Source organism: Pipistrellus kuhlii, unplaced genomic scaffold (assembly GCF_014108245.1).
Source record: "Pipistrellus kuhlii isolate mPipKuh1 unplaced genomic scaffold, mPipKuh1.p scaffold_m20_p_2, whole genome shotgun sequence".
Taxonomy (NCBI): Eukaryota; Metazoa; Chordata; class Mammalia; order Chiroptera; family Vespertilionidae; genus Pipistrellus; species Pipistrellus kuhlii.
This window is the reverse complement of record NW_023425515.1, coordinates 52,377,130-52,396,965: the sequence shown is the minus strand read 5'-3', so window position 1 is coordinate 52,396,965 and position 19,836 is coordinate 52,377,130. Positions and strand designations below refer to the sequence as shown.

Below are 19,836 nucleotides of genomic sequence, written 5' to 3'. Positions count from 1 at the left end.
TTCTTACAGAGTTATGGAGGGATTTTTCCCACAACAAGCAATTCTCTGCAACCCTGGCTGGTTGTCCCATAATTTAACTTAAGTCTGATCCTGGAGATAATGTCAGATCCCACAAGTTAAGGGCTCAGTCCCACAAGTTAAGGGTTCAGTCGAATCAGACTGTCCCCCGCACTCCTTCAGGAGCCAGTCGCAAGTCTGGGTTACTACCTGTGCTTCGGCTATAAAACTGAGGACACACCCCTTCTTGGCAGCACATAGAACTCAGAAAAACTAGTTACTTACTGTTTCCAGTTTATTAAGAGGGGAGACAGGTGGATTTCCAGGAGAAGAGATGCCAGGACAAAGTAAGTGGGGAGGTCACAGAGCTTCCATGCCTCTCGCACACCCCCGCTTTTTCACCCACCGGAAGCTCTCCAAACCCCTCCTTTTGGTTTTTATGGAGGCTTCGCTGCACAGGTATAATTGATTGAATTCACTGGTTATTGATCTCCAGCCCCTCTACCTCAGGCAGATCCTCGAATCACGGTTGGTTCCCCTGGCAACTAGCCTCCACCCTAAAGCAAGGGCCAAAGTCAGCTCCTTAACATAACAAAGGACATCCGTGTAGCTCTCATCACTTAGGAAATTCCAAAGGACCCTGCCCCAACTGGTAATGCTGACCAAATACCTATTATAAATCACAATAGCACTCATGCATATTAAGCTTACTCAAAATCCTGGTTAAATTTAATTCTGCCTACTATTTCTATACCTGTATAGCTGAATATGGCTGGGGAAAATGTATAACCACACTAATAGTCTTGTTTTGAAATACATCGTCGATAACTTTCTATGGGCTCCTGTGTTGCTGGGTAATCGTACTATCTCTTAGCCTCTTGAACAACAATTGCAATTTTCTCCACTCTCCTCAAACCTCCAGTACCTCCTCCACTGTTTTCAATCTCAGCTAACAATGTGTGTCCTCTTTCCCTGAGAAAACTAAAACAGGTAAGAACTATAGCTGCCACCACCAGATCTGCCAACCTGTCTACCTGTTTCTCCCTGGTCCCTATATTCTCTCCTATTTTTATGACTATTCTGTGTAAACTCCTAACTTGGTCAATTTCTCCACATGCACACTAGATTCTGCTCAAGAAAGTCAATCCAGCAATTTTTCCTTTTTGTAATTATATGTCATATTTATATTACTTATAATTGTATAATTCTGATTATAATAAATGTTTCTATGAGATCAGCATACAAACATGCTGTTATTTTTTCCATTAAAGAGGAAAAAGTCCTCTCTTAAATCTATTCTTTTGTAATGCCCATTTCACTTCTTTATCTTTAAAACTCCTTTAAATGGTTGTTATATTCACTGTTTCCAATTTTATTTTCCCATTTTTTTTAATTCTTTATTGTTGAAAGTATTACATATATCCCTCCTTTCCCCCCCACTGTTATCTCCCAGCCTGCCCCCACTCCTCTTTCTCCATCCCCTTTCCCCCTTCTGGCCTATATTCCCTCCCCCATTGTCTGTGTCCATTGATTATGCTTATATAGATACAAGTTCTTTGGTTGATCTCTTACCTCCCATTCTTTCTTGATTGCATTGTGATCAAGCTTTCACTCATATCAATCAGCAAAAATCTCCATATATGTTATCACTGACCTCATTATTGAATCCAGTGGTCAGTTCTCAAGCAATATCTTACTTGACATATCAGCAACACAATACACAATTTACCATCGTCTCTACCTTAAAACACTTCAATTCCAGAACACTTTATTTACCTAGTTTTCTTCCTATATTTCTAACCCTTCCTTTTTAGTTCTCTTTACTGTTTCCTCCTCATTTCACTGGACTTAAAATGTCAGAATGCACAAATACTCAATCTTTTTGGTTTTCTGTTTGTATTCAAGCCCGAGATGAAATCAGCCAGCTTCATGACTTTAAATGCCACTTCTAGTCTTACCGTTATGCCCAGACTTCGTGATCCCCAAGGACCACCAGGGAGCTGAGTCCGATGCAATAAGCAAAAGAGCCTGTACCATGCTAGCAATGGGCTCCTCCCACTCATGCCGGCAGCATGGCGGAAGAGCGCGAATTTCTCCCCGTCCAGGGGTTTTGAGGGCTAGGGATAACTCCGCCCTACGGGGCGGAGTTGGGAGCTCATCCTCGCCCCGCCCTGCCCTCTCACTTACTAGAGGCCTGGTGCACCAATTCGAATTTAGGATCAATTCTAAATTAATTCTAATTATTTATTATGGCTTTGGAATTATTTTTTCTTCATGGAAGGTTGGGAGAGCTATTTTTTTTTTTTTAATACCCTGACCCTTGAACTGAAGGCCTAAGTCCCTACTCTCCTATCCTATTCAGTTCCCTAGCAGGACGTTCACAGGCCACACATTCTGGTTTTAATGTTATTTGAATGTGATAAATTTTAAGTACTTCAAACTATGAAGTACTTTCTAAATGGAATGTATTTTTATGTATCACCTTCCTTTTTCATGCCTCTGTACACTTCTGAAGTCTGTCAGCTTGATTAATCTTGTTACTCTCTCTATGGTGTTAAAAAAAAACATTGGGGGGGGGGGGAAGGCTGCTAGGGCACTGCTTAAGGGAGAGTCTGGAAGTGTCAAAAGGTCAATCTTCAAGTTACCTTCAAAGCTTTGTCCTGTCTACTGGGACAGGTGAAAATTACCCACAGGTAGTAATCGGGCCTGGATATTCAACTTGGAGAATGCAGGTGAGTAAACCGCTCTTCAGCATAAAGATGGATTAGCCTGACCAAGAGCCAAAGGTAGTTTGCTTTATTCCATATAATCAACATTGTTAGCATGCACTCTAGATGTATTCTGAGTGCTCAATTTCAGAAGAAGGAAAACGACATTTCCTAGTGAATAAGCCTATGAGAGAAAGGGAATCAGATGATATGATGATTATTTTTTCAGTTGAAATTATTTCAATAAATAAAAATTATATATTTTCTGAAAATTGCTTTTTAAAGAAAGGATTTTAAGGGGGACTATATGTTATAAAGAAAGACCACTGGATTAGGAATCAACTAACTTGACTTGGCCCAAGTCTAATCATCTTTCTGGGTCTCCACTTTCTTATTAGTCTTCTGAGAGCATACAACAAGTTGATGTCTTAGGCTCCTGTCAGAACTAACATTCTCTGTGTGCAAGTTGTTGGAATTAATGGACTCACAAATCTCATTCATATATTATACTATACTATACTATACTATACAATATTATATCTACTATAGATTTAAATTATAATATAAAACATTTATTGCCCATAGATGAATAACAGCTATTTTAGAAAGAATTTTACATGCCAATGACATAAAATTATTTTTTACAGGTACATTCCTCTCATTGAAAGGAGCTGTGCTAACATTCTCCTGTATGGATAGAACTGGCGGATTAATGCAGCCACCATATGAAGTTTGGAGGGACCCAAACAGCACAGATGAAAATGAAAAATCTTGGAGAAGGAAGTTGGTCATGAACTGCCCCTCTCTGTCACAGGAAGTAGGAGATCATCAGTATACAATCGTCTGCTCAGAAAAACAAGCCAAAGTTTTCTCACTGCCTTCTCAGACTTGCCTTTATGTTCATAACATCACCGAGACATCTTTTATACTGCAAGCTGATGTGGTGGTCATGTGTAACAGTGCCTGCTTGGCATGCTTTTGTGCCAATGGGCATATCATGATAATGAGGTACTTGCCTTCTTTATAAATTATCTGTAATCACAATAGTGCCAATAAGTACAATGCTGAGAAGTATATGTGTAATCTGCAAGATGTTATAAAGAAGCAACCTGAAATCCTTGTTTCATTGTATTTTTGAATGTCTTATTGTTCTACAATTTGAGAAGAGTTTAGCTTTTTAATTTTTTGTTTTGGTTGGGTGTTTTGTTTGCTAAAAATGCTTCGCATTGTGAATAAAAATATATTTTAATTGACGTTAAAAAAATCTAGGGAAAGAGTGATTTTCCAGTCACTCACACATTCACTCAGCAAATATTTATTGAGCCTAGGTTATCTCCCAGAAGCTATACTAGGCACTAGAAACCTAAAGATAAAGAAACTATAAGGAAAATAAGTGAACTGTTATTTTTACTATGTTTCATAGTCTACATAAGAATTTTACATACAGAATTTAATTTGATTCTTTTAGCTTCTCTAGGACCTAGAAAATAAAGTATTATTTGCATCCACTATTTTACACATGTTAATGAATTAACCTCTTCCCCACCACCACACATTAATTTGAATGAATCTATTATGGATTCTATTTAACTGGGTGTGTTTTGGACTCATATGCCAAATGAATTTAGTTACTGGAAATGCCATAGCATATACTTTTTAATAATAATTTTTTTCATACTAAGTCTTTGAAATTCAGTATATAGTGTACACTTATAGAACATCTCAATACAGACAAGCCACATATCAACTGCTCAATAGGCACATGTGGCTAGTGGCTACCACCTTGGACAGCACACTGCTATGACCTCATGAAAAGTATATTCCAACAGCACATATTTCAAGTCTCATTTTATATGATAAGATTCTAGGGTTTAAATTGTAATTACAAACTATTTTTAGATGGTAAATTAATACTTTTTTTCAAAGTACTGGTTTTATCATCTGGAATAAGTTAAAATCATTGTGCATATGGGAATTAGTAGGATGATTTCAAAGCTTGAGATATAATTACAAGTTTATTTTTCTCCACTTGGTATTTGAGGTGTGATTTATAAGCAATGAGATATTTCCTTCAGTAGTTTGTAAAACTGGCTCGAGCAACAGTATCCACGGGACATTGTTTAGAAAAATGAATTTAAGGGAAAACATTGGCTATAATATTAGGATAGGCATATAGCCTTTCGGTAGGATACTAGGAGATGAGTGATATTCATTTGGATGTACAAATTCTCATCTATCATGTATTATTCTCATCCCCTTACCGCCCTGGCCATGCTTATATTTATTAATCATGCCTTCAGTGTAGTCATAGGTAATTTCCATTTCCTGTGTGCTGAGGGAGTAAAGAAATGGAGCACAAAGCCACTCCATTCCCAGGCACAGTGACCTGGACCCACTCCATGTCGCCATCAGCTCATAACCTCCTCAAACTCAGGAGTTTTGCCTTAAAAGACCAAGTATGCAGTCAGGCACTTTCCAGTGGTAGTGTTTCTGTCATAACCAAAGATATAGCCACACTGTAGAAACCTGTGAAATGCTGCAAAAAGTATCCTGAAATTTCTGGCCACTCACTTAATTTGATCTTCAAAGACATTTGCTAAGTACTAGATGGATTAAGATAGAAGTGTGCCCATGGTTTTTTATGTATACAATTTTATGTCAAAGTCATGAGACTTCAAGAGATTAAAAAGAAACAAGCACAAAATAGAGGTATAAAAATTGTTTTTCTGTATAGCTTTTAAGAAATTAAAAAGCTGCTAACAATATGAATATAAAATGTGGATTTGCTTTTTCCCCATGCAGCCTGCCTAGTCTTCGCCCAATGTTGGATGTTAATTATTTGCCACTGACAGACATGAGGATAGCACGGACATTCTGTTTTACTAATGAAGGGCAGGCATTATACCTGGTCTCTCCTACGGAAATTCAGCGGTTAACGTACAGCCAAGAAATGTGTGATAATCTACAGGTAAGTAAGGCACAAAAAAAAAAATCATTGGAGTGGTTGTAAAAAGAGAGAATGAGAGAGATGTAGAAAAACTAAAATACCGTCCAGGCCAGTATGGCTCAGCTGGTTGGACCGTCTTCCTGTACACCAAAAAGTGGCGGGTTCGATTCCCTTAGGGCACATACCCAGGTTGTAGGTTTGATGCCCAGTCAGAGTGCATGTGTGTTTGGGGAGGGGGGAGATGCGGCACATATCTAGTTGATGTTTCTCTCTCTCTTTCTTCCTCTCTGCCCTCTTCCCTTTTTCTCTTTTAAAAAAATATATATATATTTTTTTAAAAAGCATTGTTTTAAAAATAAAAGCTAAAACATTATTGGGCCAGACAATAAATATGCCTTTCCTAGAATATGTCGAATATTATGTTCCTCACTGTGACCCTACCAAATGTGTTTCTAGGTATATTCAGAAAAAGTAAGTAGAAGGAAAAATGTAAAGATTATGCTTATTAATGGTTAATTTTTAAATTTTGGGTTTTGTAGGGGTTTTTTTCACCTGAGGAGAATGCTCTAAAAGATGATAAACTCTCCCTCCAGGATGGAGGATGTGTCTGTACACACAACAACTTTTCATACAATTCAGGGAGTTCATGGACTTTTTTTTTTTTTTTTAAAGGAAAACTTAATTTGGTTAAGAGCCATACAAAAGAAACACATACTTATTCTGTGGGTTAGAACTGAGCATTTGTCCTTGATCATAGCACCAAGCAGAGCATAGATACAGAATAAATATAAAAGCCTTGTAACCTTGGGTAAGCACAAGTGATCACAAAAATTTAAAAATACCTTAGAAATTTTATTGGTTCAATGCCCTCGTTTTACAAATAAGAAAACTAAAAGCCATTCATTATAACACAGAGTTTTAAGAGTATAAGATCCAAGCTATTTGAGTGTATTTTGCCCACTTGCAAGACTGTGGGTATTTTACTAAGCCTACCTTAGAGCATTGTGTGATAATTAAGAAGGAATTCATATAAAGCACTGAGCACAGTGCCTGAAATATAGGAAGTTTTTAAAATAAATAATAATGTTATTATCATTACTCAACACTTACTGAGTTGATTCTGTATGCCTAATACTTGGCTAGACTCTAGGAATCCTATATAATAAAGATGTAATATGCAAATGGTTGTTATGCCATGAAGTGTAATGGCTCACTGCTTAAAGACCAGATCTCAGATCAGCTGTGAGGGTGGGGCAGCGAGCTACAATCAGGCAGCGGAAAGCTACAGGAGGGAGCAGGGCAGCAAGCTATGAGGGGGGTGGGAGTGGGGGCAAAGGGAGTTACAGGAGGGCAGGGCAGCAGGTGGAGAGCTACAGGAAGGCAGCAGTGAGCTACTGGCTACAAGCGTGTGGTGGAGAGCTACAGGAGGGGACAGGGCAGCAAGCTATGAGGGGGTCTGAGGGGCAGGGGGCGGGGGAGCTACTGGTGAACAGATTCCTGTGCAGGGCTACTAGTATAGTCATAAACAAGATGTGAGTCCTATCTGCTAGAGCAGTGTTTTTCAACCTTTTTTGGGCAAAGGCACACTTGTTTCATGAAAAAAATCACGAGGCACACCACCATTAGAAAATGTTAAAAAAATTAACTCTGTGCCTATATTGACTATATATAAAGTAATTCTCTTGAATAGGAATCAAATAAACACAAAGAAAGTATTTTATAATGACTTTATTATGAAATATTAAGTAAACAAAATAGTGAAAAATTATAAAATTCTTGTCTTGTCTGCACCTATGGCACACCAGGCAACATCTGTGCCGCGGAACAGTGGTTGAAAAACGCTGTGCTAGAGTGGAGGGAGACAAGCACAGTACTCTGTGGAAATGCTGCCTATAGATGGCTGAGCCGGTACTGGGGAGACATTTATAGGGCACCTGGGCTGATGAAAAGAGGAAGTGGGCAGTTAAAAATCATGAGAAGGGTGAGGAGGAGTTCCCCATGGGAATGGCGGCTGGGGTGGAAAAGGTGATGATATTCTTGCCAGAGTAGTGCCACACAAAGCCCAAAGGCTTAGGAAACTGCCAACAAAGTTCAGAGTTGGGAAGTCAGAAGAGTGAGGATGGTGCTGGAGAATTAGTCAAGAATAGAGCTTGGATCACCTTTAAGCTCCTTTTATCCCAAGGGTATTTCTCCTAAGGGAAACAGGAAGTCATTTAAAAGATTTAGCAAAGTGTTTATTGAAACTACAATAGCATTCTGGCAGTAGTATAGCCATTGGTTTTGAGGAATTAAGACTGAAGGTGGGGAGAGCAATTAGGAGGCTTTTAAAAAATAATTAAGGTTAAAAATAACAGTGGCTTGAAATGAGGCAGCCAGCAGTGAGGATGGAGAAAGTTAGCAGATTCAATAGCTAAGAAGTGTAATCAGTTGGATTGGACGATTATTAGCGGTAGGAGTGAGGGGCAGGAAGGAATTAATAACTCTTCCTGGGTTTCTAGCTTGGGAAACTGGATAGATGGTGCACTGTCAATTCCAAAAAGAAAAGACTAGGGAGGAGCGCTCAAGTCTGCTGAGGGAGATGAAGTCATATAGCAAACTCCTAGACAAGCTGGCATTAGGACACAGATCTGACTTGTGGTTGAAGTCCCTTCCCCCACATTGATAGTTCTCAAATTTTGACCTGCGTTAGAAAGACCTAGAGAACAAGTATGAAGTAGAGATAACCACAGCGCATTTTTGTAGATTCTGATTGAGTGTGTTGGAGTAAAGCCTGAGCATCTGTATTTCCAAGATTTTTCTCCAGTCACTAAAGCACACCACATTGAGAACAATTCAACTGTGCCTCACCATGCAATAGCTGCCTATCTGACTCCTTTAAATTATCTTGAGCCATTTCATAATCTTGTACTTGATATAAAAACAAATCCAACCTTTCCCCACATACCACCACAGGCTTCCCATTTCATAGGGAACTCATGCTTGTTTAGGAGAGGGACTAGGTCAGGCAGAAGCTATAGTAATTGAAAAAGATCAGAAGTCTAGATTAATAGTCATTGACCAAGTGGAAATTAACCCTAAAGTGAATATACTACCTTTCCCTGCTTTCTAATTGTAAAGGAAATAAGAGCCCAGAAATATAAAAATTTTAGGATGGCAATTCCTAGAGAAGAAAAGGAGAGGGAATGACAGACAGGACTGGGAGCAAAGCAAACTCAGAAAAATATGGAAAGCAAACTGTCTTTTCATGATGTGCTCTAACAACCACAGTGTTATCTTTTGATATATTAATTTTTTTGTAGTTGCTCCAATGCTTTTTTCTTTGAATTACGTACAGGACATGCTGGGAGATTTGTTTACCCCCATAGAGACACCAGAAGCTCAAAACAGAGGTTTCCTAAAGGGACTGTTTGGTGGAAGTGGACAAACTTTTGACAGAGAAGAGCTCTGTGAGTAAACTCCTGATCCTAAGATTATGTTATTAATGCAAAATAGAAGGTGTGTGTGTGTGTGTGTGTGTGTGTGTGTGACTTAACATGATATATGACTTTGAATTCTAGAGTGGATTATTTTGCTTCTATGCTATGAAAATTATTTTTGTTTATTAAACCTGAATAAAGTTGATCACTTTATAGTAGGAAATAGTTTAACAAAAATAGTACATAAAATTCATGCAAATAATGAGTAAGCTAACAGATGTGTCATTTGCAAGTAGATCATGTTTGCAATGAAGAATGAAGATATTCAGTTACACCTGTGTAAAAAACAAAACACAAAAAAACAAAAACAAAAAACAAGAACAACAAAACATTTTGAACCTGCCTGCCATTAACCACTGCTGGGAAACAAACACATGGTTTATCAATACTACAGAACAAATTATTTTAATATCTACCACTGAGACCCTGATGACCAGTAATAAAAAAGCAGTAGAAAGATGCTAGGCAACATTTTTAGAAAGAAGTCAAGAATGTATTTTCATTGTATATTGTTAATGGGAATATAAATTTGTGCAGCCACTATGGAAAATGGTACAGATATTCCTTTAAAAAATAGAGCTGCCATATGACCCAGCAATCCCACTCTGGGTATTTACCCAAAGAAAACAAAAATACTAATTAAAAACACATGTGTATCCCTATGTTCGTTACAGAATTATTTATAGTATACAGATATGGAAGCAACCTAAGTGTTCATCAATAGATAACTAGATAAAGAAGATATGGTATATATGGTATATATGTATAATGAAATATTACTCAACCATAAAAAAGAATGAAATATTGCCATCCTATATAATAAAAGAGTAATATGCAAATTGATCATCACTCCAAGACACAAAATGGCTGCCCCCATGTGGTCAAAGATGGCTGCCTCCATGTGAACACAAGATGGCCACCACAAGATGGCCTGCAGGGGAGGGCAATTGTGGGCAGTTAGCGGTGACCAGGCAGGCAGAGGAGGGCAGTTGGGGAAGACCATGCTAGTAGGGGAGGGCAGTTGAGGGCGATCAGGCCAGCAGGGGAGGGCAGTTAGGGGTGAATAGGCCAGCAGAGGAGGGCAGTTGGGGGAGACCAGGTCAGCAGGGGAGGGCAGTTAGGGGCAATTGGGCTGGCCAGGGAGCAGTTAGATGTCAATCAGGCTGGCAAGGGAGTGGTTAGGGGGTGATCAGGCTGGCAGGCAGAAGTGGTTTAGGGCAATCAGGCAAAGGCAGGTAAGAAATTGGGAGCCAGCAGTCTTGGATCGGGCCTTCACGGGCAGTTGGACATACCTCTCACAATCCAAGACTGTGACAGGAGGTCACACATCCCTCAAGGGGTCCCATATTGGTGAGGGTGAAGATAGGGCTGAGGGACACAACCCCCAAGCATGAATTTCATGCACCAGGCCTCTAGTTTATAATGATATGGATGGACCTAAAAGGTAATATGCTAAATAAAATAAGTCAGACAGACAATATTGTCATTTCACTTATATGTGGAATCTAAAAAGCAAAAATAATTAACAAACAAAACAAGAACAGACTCATGGATATAGAGAACAAATTAATGATTTCTAAAAGGGAGGAAGGTTTATTTTTTTATTGATTTTTTACAGAGAGGAAGGGAGAGAGATAGAGAGCTAGAAACGTCGATGAGAGAGAAACATCGACCAGTTGCCTCTTGCACTCCCCCTACCGGGGATGTGCCCGCAACCAATGTACATGCCCTTGACCGGAATCGAACCTGGGACCTTTCAGTCCGCAGACCGACGCTCTACCACTGAGCCAAACCGGCTTCGGCAAAGGGAGGAAGGTTTAAAAAAGGGTGGGGGAAATAAGTTTTTCTAGAATATCTTATCATCATTTGATCTTGCAGATAAAAACATCTTTTAAACTTTTACCTAGGCAAAACATCTAGGTGCTTCCATACAATTCAATATTTATTCTTCAGCCATAAAAAGGCATGAAATTTGATATCTGTCACAACATGGATGAACCTTGAAAACATCATGCTAAGTTAAAGAAGGAGGACAAAAAGGTCACTTATTATATGATTTATTCCATTTATATAAAATGTCCAGAATGAGAAATTCAGAGAGACAGAAAGTAGATTAGTAGTTGCCAGGCAAGAAGTGACTGTTTAATGGCTATGGCGATTCTTTGGGGTAATGAAATGTTCTAAAATTAGATAGTGGTGACAGTTGCACAACTTTGAATACAATAAAAACCACTGACTTATACACTTAAAAAGGAAAACTTTATGGCATGTGAATTATATTCCAATAAGCCTTTTATAGATCTACATTCCATTCCTAATGTTGCCTCTTTGGGAATGCTCATAAAGTTTTACCAAGACAGTTGTTTTTCAACTTTTAAAAATTACTTCATAAAATTAAATGAAACTGAGCTTTGTAAATGATAGTTAGTCCTTTGTGAAAACATCATATTTATATTAATGCCCATCATGCATATACTCCATATTCTAGTATTTACACACACACACACACACACACACACACACACACACACAGTGAGAGAGAGAGAGATTTAAAAACAACAACTGAGACCTATAAAGGCTGATAGCAAGATAAACAGAGAACACTGGAATGAACACTTGGGTCCAAATTTAAAAAAAAGAACAGACCTGTGATTGGAACAGACACTAATGTGAGTTCACATATGCTGTGAATACCCCAATTCAGCAACCTCAAGGATACAATTATCCTGATACCTGTCAGGATCAGAGTAGGCAAACCCTGCTCACCTCCTCCCATGATCACCTTGAAATTACAAAGAGATTACAGAACCGCCTGAAGACTAGCTGAGCAGAATCCCTGGAACTAAGAATATAAAGACACCGATGGAGACCAGTAGGACGGCCGAGGCTCCGATGGGCAGTCCCACACCCCCAGTGTGGTGACTGGAATCTAAAGGGAATTCTCAGACATGAAGGCCCCTGAGGATCAGGTCTGTCCTCACACGGGGCTCCCTGGCTCAGGGCTCCAGTAGCAGGAAGAAAGGTCCCCGTAACATCTGGCTGTGAGGAGCTGGGGGTCACATCTGGGAGGGGCAGGGGGCTCCTGGAGACTGCGGAGAACCTCAAGTTGCTTGTTACACAGACTCACTCAAAAACTCATAAACCCCAATTTCCAGCACAGGAGCAGCACCTTGGAAAGCTCCGGGGGCAGCAGGGAGGAGCGAAGTTCATAACTTCAATGCAAGGCTGGGGGGGTAGGGCCAGAGCAGCGCTCCAGGGACAGGGCCTGGCTGCTGCATCTGATCCTTTGCGGAGCTCCCCTCCCTCCCCGCCACCAGTGCAGGGGGCACCAAGGCTGTGTTCCCCCATGAGCCAGGTTGGCACTGTTCACCCAGCACGGTGATCCCTGACCCCCTCCCATTTAGCTCACTGCCTGGCCCAGCCTCTTCCAGTGGCTCCTCCACACAAGACCCCCACCTTTCCCCAAACCTGTCAAAGGTCCAAAAACCCAAACAAGCAGCAGCCAACTAAAAAAACAAAATGAACAAAAAACCAACAACAACGAACAAATAAAACACAAACTCACAGATACAGAGAACAAATTGGTAATGGCCGAAAGGGAGGGGTTTAGAGGGTTGGGCGAAGAAGATGAAGGGATTAAGAATGCAAATGGCCAGTTATCATGCCAGTTATCAAAAACCATCACGGGGAGGTAAAGTACGGCACAGGGAATATATTAATAGTCAATAGCATTTGATAACCATGCCTGGTGTCAGATGGGTACTAGACTTATTAGGGGTGATCACTCCATAAAGTATATATATGTCTAATCACTATGTTGTACCTCCTGAAACTAATGTATTATTGTATGTCAACTGTAATTTAAAAATAACCAAAAAAAATGTGATTAGGACATATTGTGTGACGCACGCGCACACACACACACACACACACACACAGGGATGTGGAAACAATGCTCTCGGCCTCCTTCATAGGCATTTTTCTTGAAGTGCAATGACAGGGTCAGATACGTCTGTCTCTTACTGGAGAAGCGTGATAGTAGGACTTATATAAGTGCTTTGGTAATAAACTTGACTGCCACTGTTTGAGTGACTGACCAATGTTTTCTGTCCTTCTGGCTGGAACTCCCAGTCGGGGAGGCGGCGGCAGGAAAAGCGTCCCGCAGCCTGGCCCAGCACATCCCCGGCCCCGGCAGCATAGAGGGGATGAAGGGCGCTGCGGGCGGGGTGATGGGGGAGCTGACCCGAGCGAGGATCGCGCTGGACGAGCGGGGGCAGAGGCTGGGGGAGCTGGAGGAGAAGACGGCGGGCATGATGACCAGCGCGGAGGCGTTTTCCAAGCACGCACACGAGGTAACTCAGTAACGTGGGCGTCTCCACACCGTGATGACTTTACACATTTAGGCCCGGCACAAGACAGCTGACGCAGAGATGCCACTCATGCTAAGTCATCCTGGGTCCCACTACGGTCCCTCAGTACTTGGGAGGAAAATCCTTTTTAAAATGCTGTAATTCATGACACTCCGTTATCGTGGGGACGGCCTGGGAGGACATCTCCCACTGGTTCTGAGACGCTGTACGTTGTGCATCTGCTGCCACCGGGAGCTCAGAGCAAGCCCAGGCCCCGCACTCCCCTGTTGTCTGAGTCTCTGAAAATTACTTCTGGTCAGCCGAGTATTTACAGCTTGGTTTGTTTTTCTAAGAAAAGACTTTGTCATTATTTTACAAAGTAAAGGAGGTTTTATTAGTTTTAAGATTTACTGAGATATTCATGATTAACTCAATATAAGCTTGCTTGATGAACACTTTCTAAGATTTTTATTTTTATTTTTTATTAACATCTCCCGGTTACTTTTCTTTGCAGTTAATGCTGAAATACAAGGATAAGAAATGGTACCAATTCTAACTTCTACAGAAGCTGTGACTGCTTTGAGAAACCATTATTCAGGGAAACCAAATTTAATTCCCAGCATCACCATTCAACCGCTAGAAGCCAGTTTCTTCTATAAACGTCCGTTACAGCCCATCTGAAGTTACCGCGAGAGAGACTTGTCAGAGACACTGTACAACCGGAAGGCTGGAACCCTGGCCAGAACCCCGAGGTATGGCTGCGTTTGCCGTCTCCCCCGTGGAATGGAGCTGTCGTCTTGGCATGCCATTGACTAAGGATCTACATTTAGGAACTACGGGGAGTCCTCCTGATTTGAAAAAAAAACCTGTACAAACAAAAAGCATTAATGCACTTAATGAAAAAAACCTTTGCATGATAAATTAACATCTTAAGAGGAAAAGAAAAAAAGCATGTTGTGACAGAAGAAAAAAAGATTAATGGTAAACTATTTTTATAAATTGGGCCACATCCCGCAATTTAAAAAATCTGCATTAGAAGTTATCAGTGCACTTCTAGTACATTTACCATTCAACTGAAAAGGAAAACAAAACCAAAATTTTCTTCTCATCTATAACTTTCATTAGACTAAAACATGACTGAATTCTGGTGGCAAGCATCTGATTGACTTTCCTCTCACTCATAATATATCATTCACAGTTCTTGGTCATAATCAAGTATTGCCAATACAGTAAATTATCTCTGACACAATTATTTCCATTTCTATCACTTTCAGAACAAGTTGCCATTTTTAGTCACAAACCATGCAGGGTTGGGACACCGCAAAGCATTTTCCAGCTGGTTTTTCTCTGCAGGGGAGCTGACTGATAGGTTTGGGAAACTGGACTGATTCTAGGCACAATGCATTTAGCGTGGAGGACTGATTTCACACCCTCTGGTTTCCGTTTCTGAGGTGGTAGTCTCAGTGCTCCACTGGTGTCCTTGTCTGCCGGTTACACAGTATATTACTGTTCACGCCCAGCGGGTCTGCAATCCAAAGGTGCTCCTGCAGCCGGACACTCAGAGACCAAACTGGTCCTTCTCTTCAACGTGATTCAGTAAAACCTCAGTTAATGTTTTGGGAAAGGAATTCTGATTTCTTACATTTCTGATTAACAAGGGCTTTCATTAGGAAATAATTTTGGTTCAATAATCTTTATAAAATATAGTGGTGTTTTTGCTACCTTAGTCACCATTATGCACAACAGAAATACATAGAGAGTTTATTGATACAAAACCAATAATTCTGCCGTTCATTAGACTAAGTGATATAAAGTAGAGGGTTATTGTCAATAGATACCAAATACCTATTCTTTATTTAAAAATGTCTTCATCATGAAATAAAGACCATCCTTCACATGACAAAAGGCATCTATCATAACTCAACAGATGACAACTTGAGGCAAAACAAAAGAAGCACACCTGCTGTCATTATTTAACATGAGGTTGGAAGTCAAAAGAGTATATGCAGGTTTAATAATAATAATAATAATGGGTTTGGCTTATTTAATTTTGATTAATCAAGATCTTACAAGATGTACATTTGTGTCTTAAGAATTCAGCATTTCCCTGAAGTCAGGTTCTTTTAATAGCCAAAAATAGTATTTCTTGGGTTTTTTTAAAAAAGATTTTAAAAAATCTTTAGGGAATGTGAAGTGTTACTTCCTTTAATTGTTCTTAGTCATTTTGAGAAGAGCCAAGATGATTGAAAGAGTCAGCTAATGTATGCCAGGATAGCGTTTCTCAGACTCCTTGAATTCGCCCAATGTCTCATGAAAGCCTCTCCATGAAGCTCTCCAGAGTCCTGTGAGCAGTTAGGGTAATGAAATCAGACTTCAAAATGCAACACAATACATAAAATGATATAGTAAAAATGTTAAAGAAACTTGAGACCAGGATTTGGGAAACATTGGAACTACTTGTACCATCTTTTTCAAGGACCCAGTTTTCTGAACAAATATTTTATCATTTCTATATTAAAAAAAAAAAACTTTAAAAGACTAAAATATTAATTTTAGGAACAATGAAATTCACTCCAAAGTGGCACTAAGTACACTATCTCTGAAGTCCCCAGTAAGATCTGATTAACTTGGCCTGTGTTGGGATGTCTCAGCCATGGCTACTGTCCACTCACTCTCCATTGTGGGGACCGTCCTCTGCACCTTAGGATGTTCAGCAGCAACCCTGGTCTCTGCCCACCAGATGCCAGGAGCAACGCCTGAGTAATGACAATCACAAATGTCTCCAGCCATTGCCAAAACTGCTCCCAATTGAGAGCCACTGTTCTACATCATTTAAGGACAGGTTAAGTGTGAATATGTAATATATGTCTAGTATAAAATTAAACATCATAAGTGCACAGTGTCTTAAGATAAATTATTATATCCAAAATTACATGTGTGGTTCATATGCAATAAAATCCTATTTTGAAGAAAGCTTATATGAGTCAGTAAAAAACAACAGTTACAGAATATTTTAAAGCCTACAGAGAAAACACCAAAAAAGGAAGCATAGCATTTCACAGAAGTGCTTAAAACTCTGGCTTTAACGAATAGATAAAAAGTCTATAATTAGCACAATTGGAAGTAAACAGGTGCTTCTGAAATGCTTGAAAAGAACAGGTTCTTTTTAAATTAATCTTTCAATATTGTTTATATAAGCCCCTACAATAAGGTAAGGGTAACTTTATCCCACAAACTCCTGATTAGTGGAATACAAATTAATGAGGTTTTACTGTATCAAAATAATTTTTATAATGCAAAGAGATAGCAATAACAAGAATCTAATGTGGATGTGATTTTCTCTTTGAACATTTCTGTTGCACTCACCTTAGCACACATGTGTGCACGCACGCACGCGCACACATACACACACACATACACAGCATCAGCATCATTATCTTTGGCAAACGAGTACTATTGATCCATGTAATTCTTCACATCTCTCACAACTGTGTAAATGTCTTGCCTCTGTCTTAGAGCATAAGAAAAATACTCCTAATAACTAGACAAAGACAGAGCAAACGACTCTGAGCCTTAGTTGTCACATTCTCTCTGCTAAGGTGGCGTTGGAAAATGAGGTTTGCAAACCACAGCCTCTCCAAGTTGCCCTCCACCCCTCTGACTCCCTTCTTGTTATCCCAGGAGAAAACGGGCCTCTGCACCCCCTTCATCGTTGGGAACCTAGACGCGTTTGTTTTCCTGGTTCTAATAAGCAATAACACTTATCATGAAATGGTCCACTTGTCCTGGAGCTAGGAGGGAAGGATGACTGATTTGTCATTTATTTTAATCCTCCACAAAAGCAGGACTACTGGTTTTGCTTTCTGCACGTCTCTGAGACCCAGAGTTAGTGGCCCAGTCACCAGCAGGGTCGTTGTCTGACTAACTCTGGCAGGACAGTGGCAGAACGGACTGAGCTGTTTCCCGGTAATTCAGTCACAGACATTTTTTCAGATCTTTTCTATGGCATTTGAATGATACAGCTAATAAATTAGGATCCAGGTCTCTAGCCCTCAAAGATAAGGTGACCAGACGTCCCGCTTTTGGTGGGACAGTCCCGATTTTTAACAATCTGTCCTGTGTCCCGCAGTGTTTTAAAGAAGTCCCGATTATTCTTTCCAAAAATCGGGACTTAAAAAAAAAAAAAAATGCCTAGGGATGCGGGACAAATTGTTAAAAATCGGGACTGTCCCACCAAAAGCGGGACGTCTGGTCACCTTACTCAAAGATCTTAAGGGATTGGTTAGAAGGGTGTTCCTTCTATTAATAGTTTGCTGCTGGGTTCCTTTTATGTGACCCATGTGACTAGCTTTAAAGGTACCATCTATCTGCTATCTGAATAAAGGAGGACCTTGACTTTGAAAAAGAAAATTAAGATTAGCTCTTTGAGATACTTGGTTATAAAATGTTTGGTAGAGGGAAAAGGAAGAGGGTCTAGAAAAGTGAACTAAAAATGTTCTCCTTGGTGTAGGATCATTGGGACAACCAGGAGCAAACCTGTGTGGGTACAGCTGCCCCTGTGGGTGGGAGGACATGGGGACTTGACCGCTTTTGTTCCGAAAGGGCCATGCCAGAGCAGTCAGACATCCCCGTCGGGCTCTGCATCCGGAGAGGGACACGAGGAGCCTCCGCAGTGTCCTCACCTCTGTCCTTACAGCCTCAGCCTCATTTTTGACTAGATACCACCTCACACTCACTGGCCCACGTGCTAGACATACTTGCCAGTAAGTTGTGTATTTGGATGCCATCGTCCCTGGGAGCCTGGGTGTCACATAACAGGTTTAGTGTATGTATTTGCAGACAGCATAACCCTGTAAAGATGAAAAGCAGAATAGGTAAGGTCTGACTTGGGAAAAGAGGAGGAAGTGCCAATTGGGGTGGAGTGGGAAGGGACATGGAAGCCAGAGTGTAGGGAGTTGGCTGTACATAAGAATCACCCGAGGAGTTTTTAAAATTCCCAATGATATTGAAGTCTCTCAGAGTGGGAACCAAACATCAGTATTTTTAAAGCCCCCAGGTGGTTTCAGTGTCCAGCCAAGGCTGATGACCACTGCCCCATGGCCAATTCAGGAAGAAATATTTGTCTACCTTGGTTGGTGTCCAAGCCCCACTTCCAAGGGGCCAGGGAAGGCCGGATGTAGGAGATACGGTGTCAGCTGGATTCATATTCCTTTTGTGTCACAACCCAAAACAAACGTTTTGTGCACATTTCTGACCAGCCAGCGCCCCATTAACTCTTAGCTCTTTTGTGATCTCCTATGCAACTTGGCCAGTAATTATTCCGATTCAAACATCTAGGTTTCGATTATCTTCTACATGTGACATCACAAAATATCAGAAATAATGAGAAAATCAACAGCATGTAAAGCTACATGGAAAACCAACTCTCAGTAGTTTCAAAGTGGAAGTACTCAAACAGTCTTACCAAACCAGGTCCAGATTTATTACTCACTCATCATTTGGAGGAGAGATGGATACCAGGTAACAGTTCTGCTATAGGTGTATTTTATTGGACGTGGTCTTAGCAAGGAGGGAGAACAATTCTTCCTTTTTCATTGTTAGCTCCGAGGACCACTTGGATTCATTTTCTTAGTAACTGGACATGCATTTAAAGGGAGAAGAAGGCCTATAACTCACATCTGGCCTCCAGGGCCCTGAAAGAGGGCTTTCACCTCCAGAAAGGGAGAGTCTGCCTAGCCAAGGCAACAACATTCAGAACACTCACAAGACTTCTCTCCTACTGCTCCCCCGGGAACTGGCCCGCCCTTCTCAACTGCAAAGTCAGAAAGTAAACTAGGTGGTGGTTATGGACAAGTGTACACAGGATCAAAATCTTTAATAACCTATAATTTTTAGTACTTAATTATGTGATGTTTTATTCTAGGAAATAAGAAACAGATGATATCATTGATGTATCTTTCTTTCATCCTCAGAATTTTTGCATCTTTTCAGAAAATGACAAAATACTATTTTTCTGTTTCACTCAGCAATTGTGACTATACTTAAAATTCTTGTAGTCTGTAGAGATATCAATAAAATTGTATATGTTTGTACATAGATGCTCTCTTATGTTATGATGTGATGAACTACTGATGATTTTTGTCAAGACTAAATATGGACAGTGGTAAGACCCTCATTTGCAACACCATGAACCATAGTCTTACAAATTATAATTATTTTTAAAAGGCAGGGAGATGGGTGGGGGAGCAATGTACATAATATATATTTGAACTAAAAAACAACAACAAAGGAATAAAACAAAATACAAATTCCCTAAACTCAAAAAGAATAGAAATAGCCATTCAAAATTATTATCAAAT

The 19,836-nt window shown here is 40.2% G+C and overlaps 1 protein-coding gene across 9 annotated transcripts in view; it reads left to right on the top strand.

Moving 5' to 3' along the window:
- The window catches only part of STXBP5L (syntaxin binding protein 5L), a 165,086-nt gene extending 145,517 nt beyond the window's left edge, over positions 1 to 19,569 (top strand). For all 9 annotated transcript variants that reach the window (XM_036448297.2, XM_036448292.2, XM_036448295.2 and 6 more), the window contains 6 exons: positions 3,353 to 3,713; positions 5,508 to 5,673; positions 8,987 to 9,098; positions 13,260 to 13,480; positions 13,992 to 17,518; positions 17,753 to 19,569. In XM_036448297.2, coding sequence (XP_036304190.1) covers positions 3,353 to 3,713; positions 5,508 to 5,673; positions 8,987 to 9,098; positions 13,260 to 13,480; positions 13,992 to 14,033 — 902 coding nt within the window. In that variant the 3' untranslated portion in view covers positions 14,034 to 17,518; positions 17,753 to 19,569. The remainder of the gene's footprint in view (positions 1 to 3,352; positions 3,714 to 5,507; positions 5,674 to 8,986; positions 9,099 to 13,259; positions 13,481 to 13,991; positions 17,519 to 17,752) is intronic.
- The last annotated feature ends 267 nt before the right edge of the window (positions 19,570 to 19,836 follow it).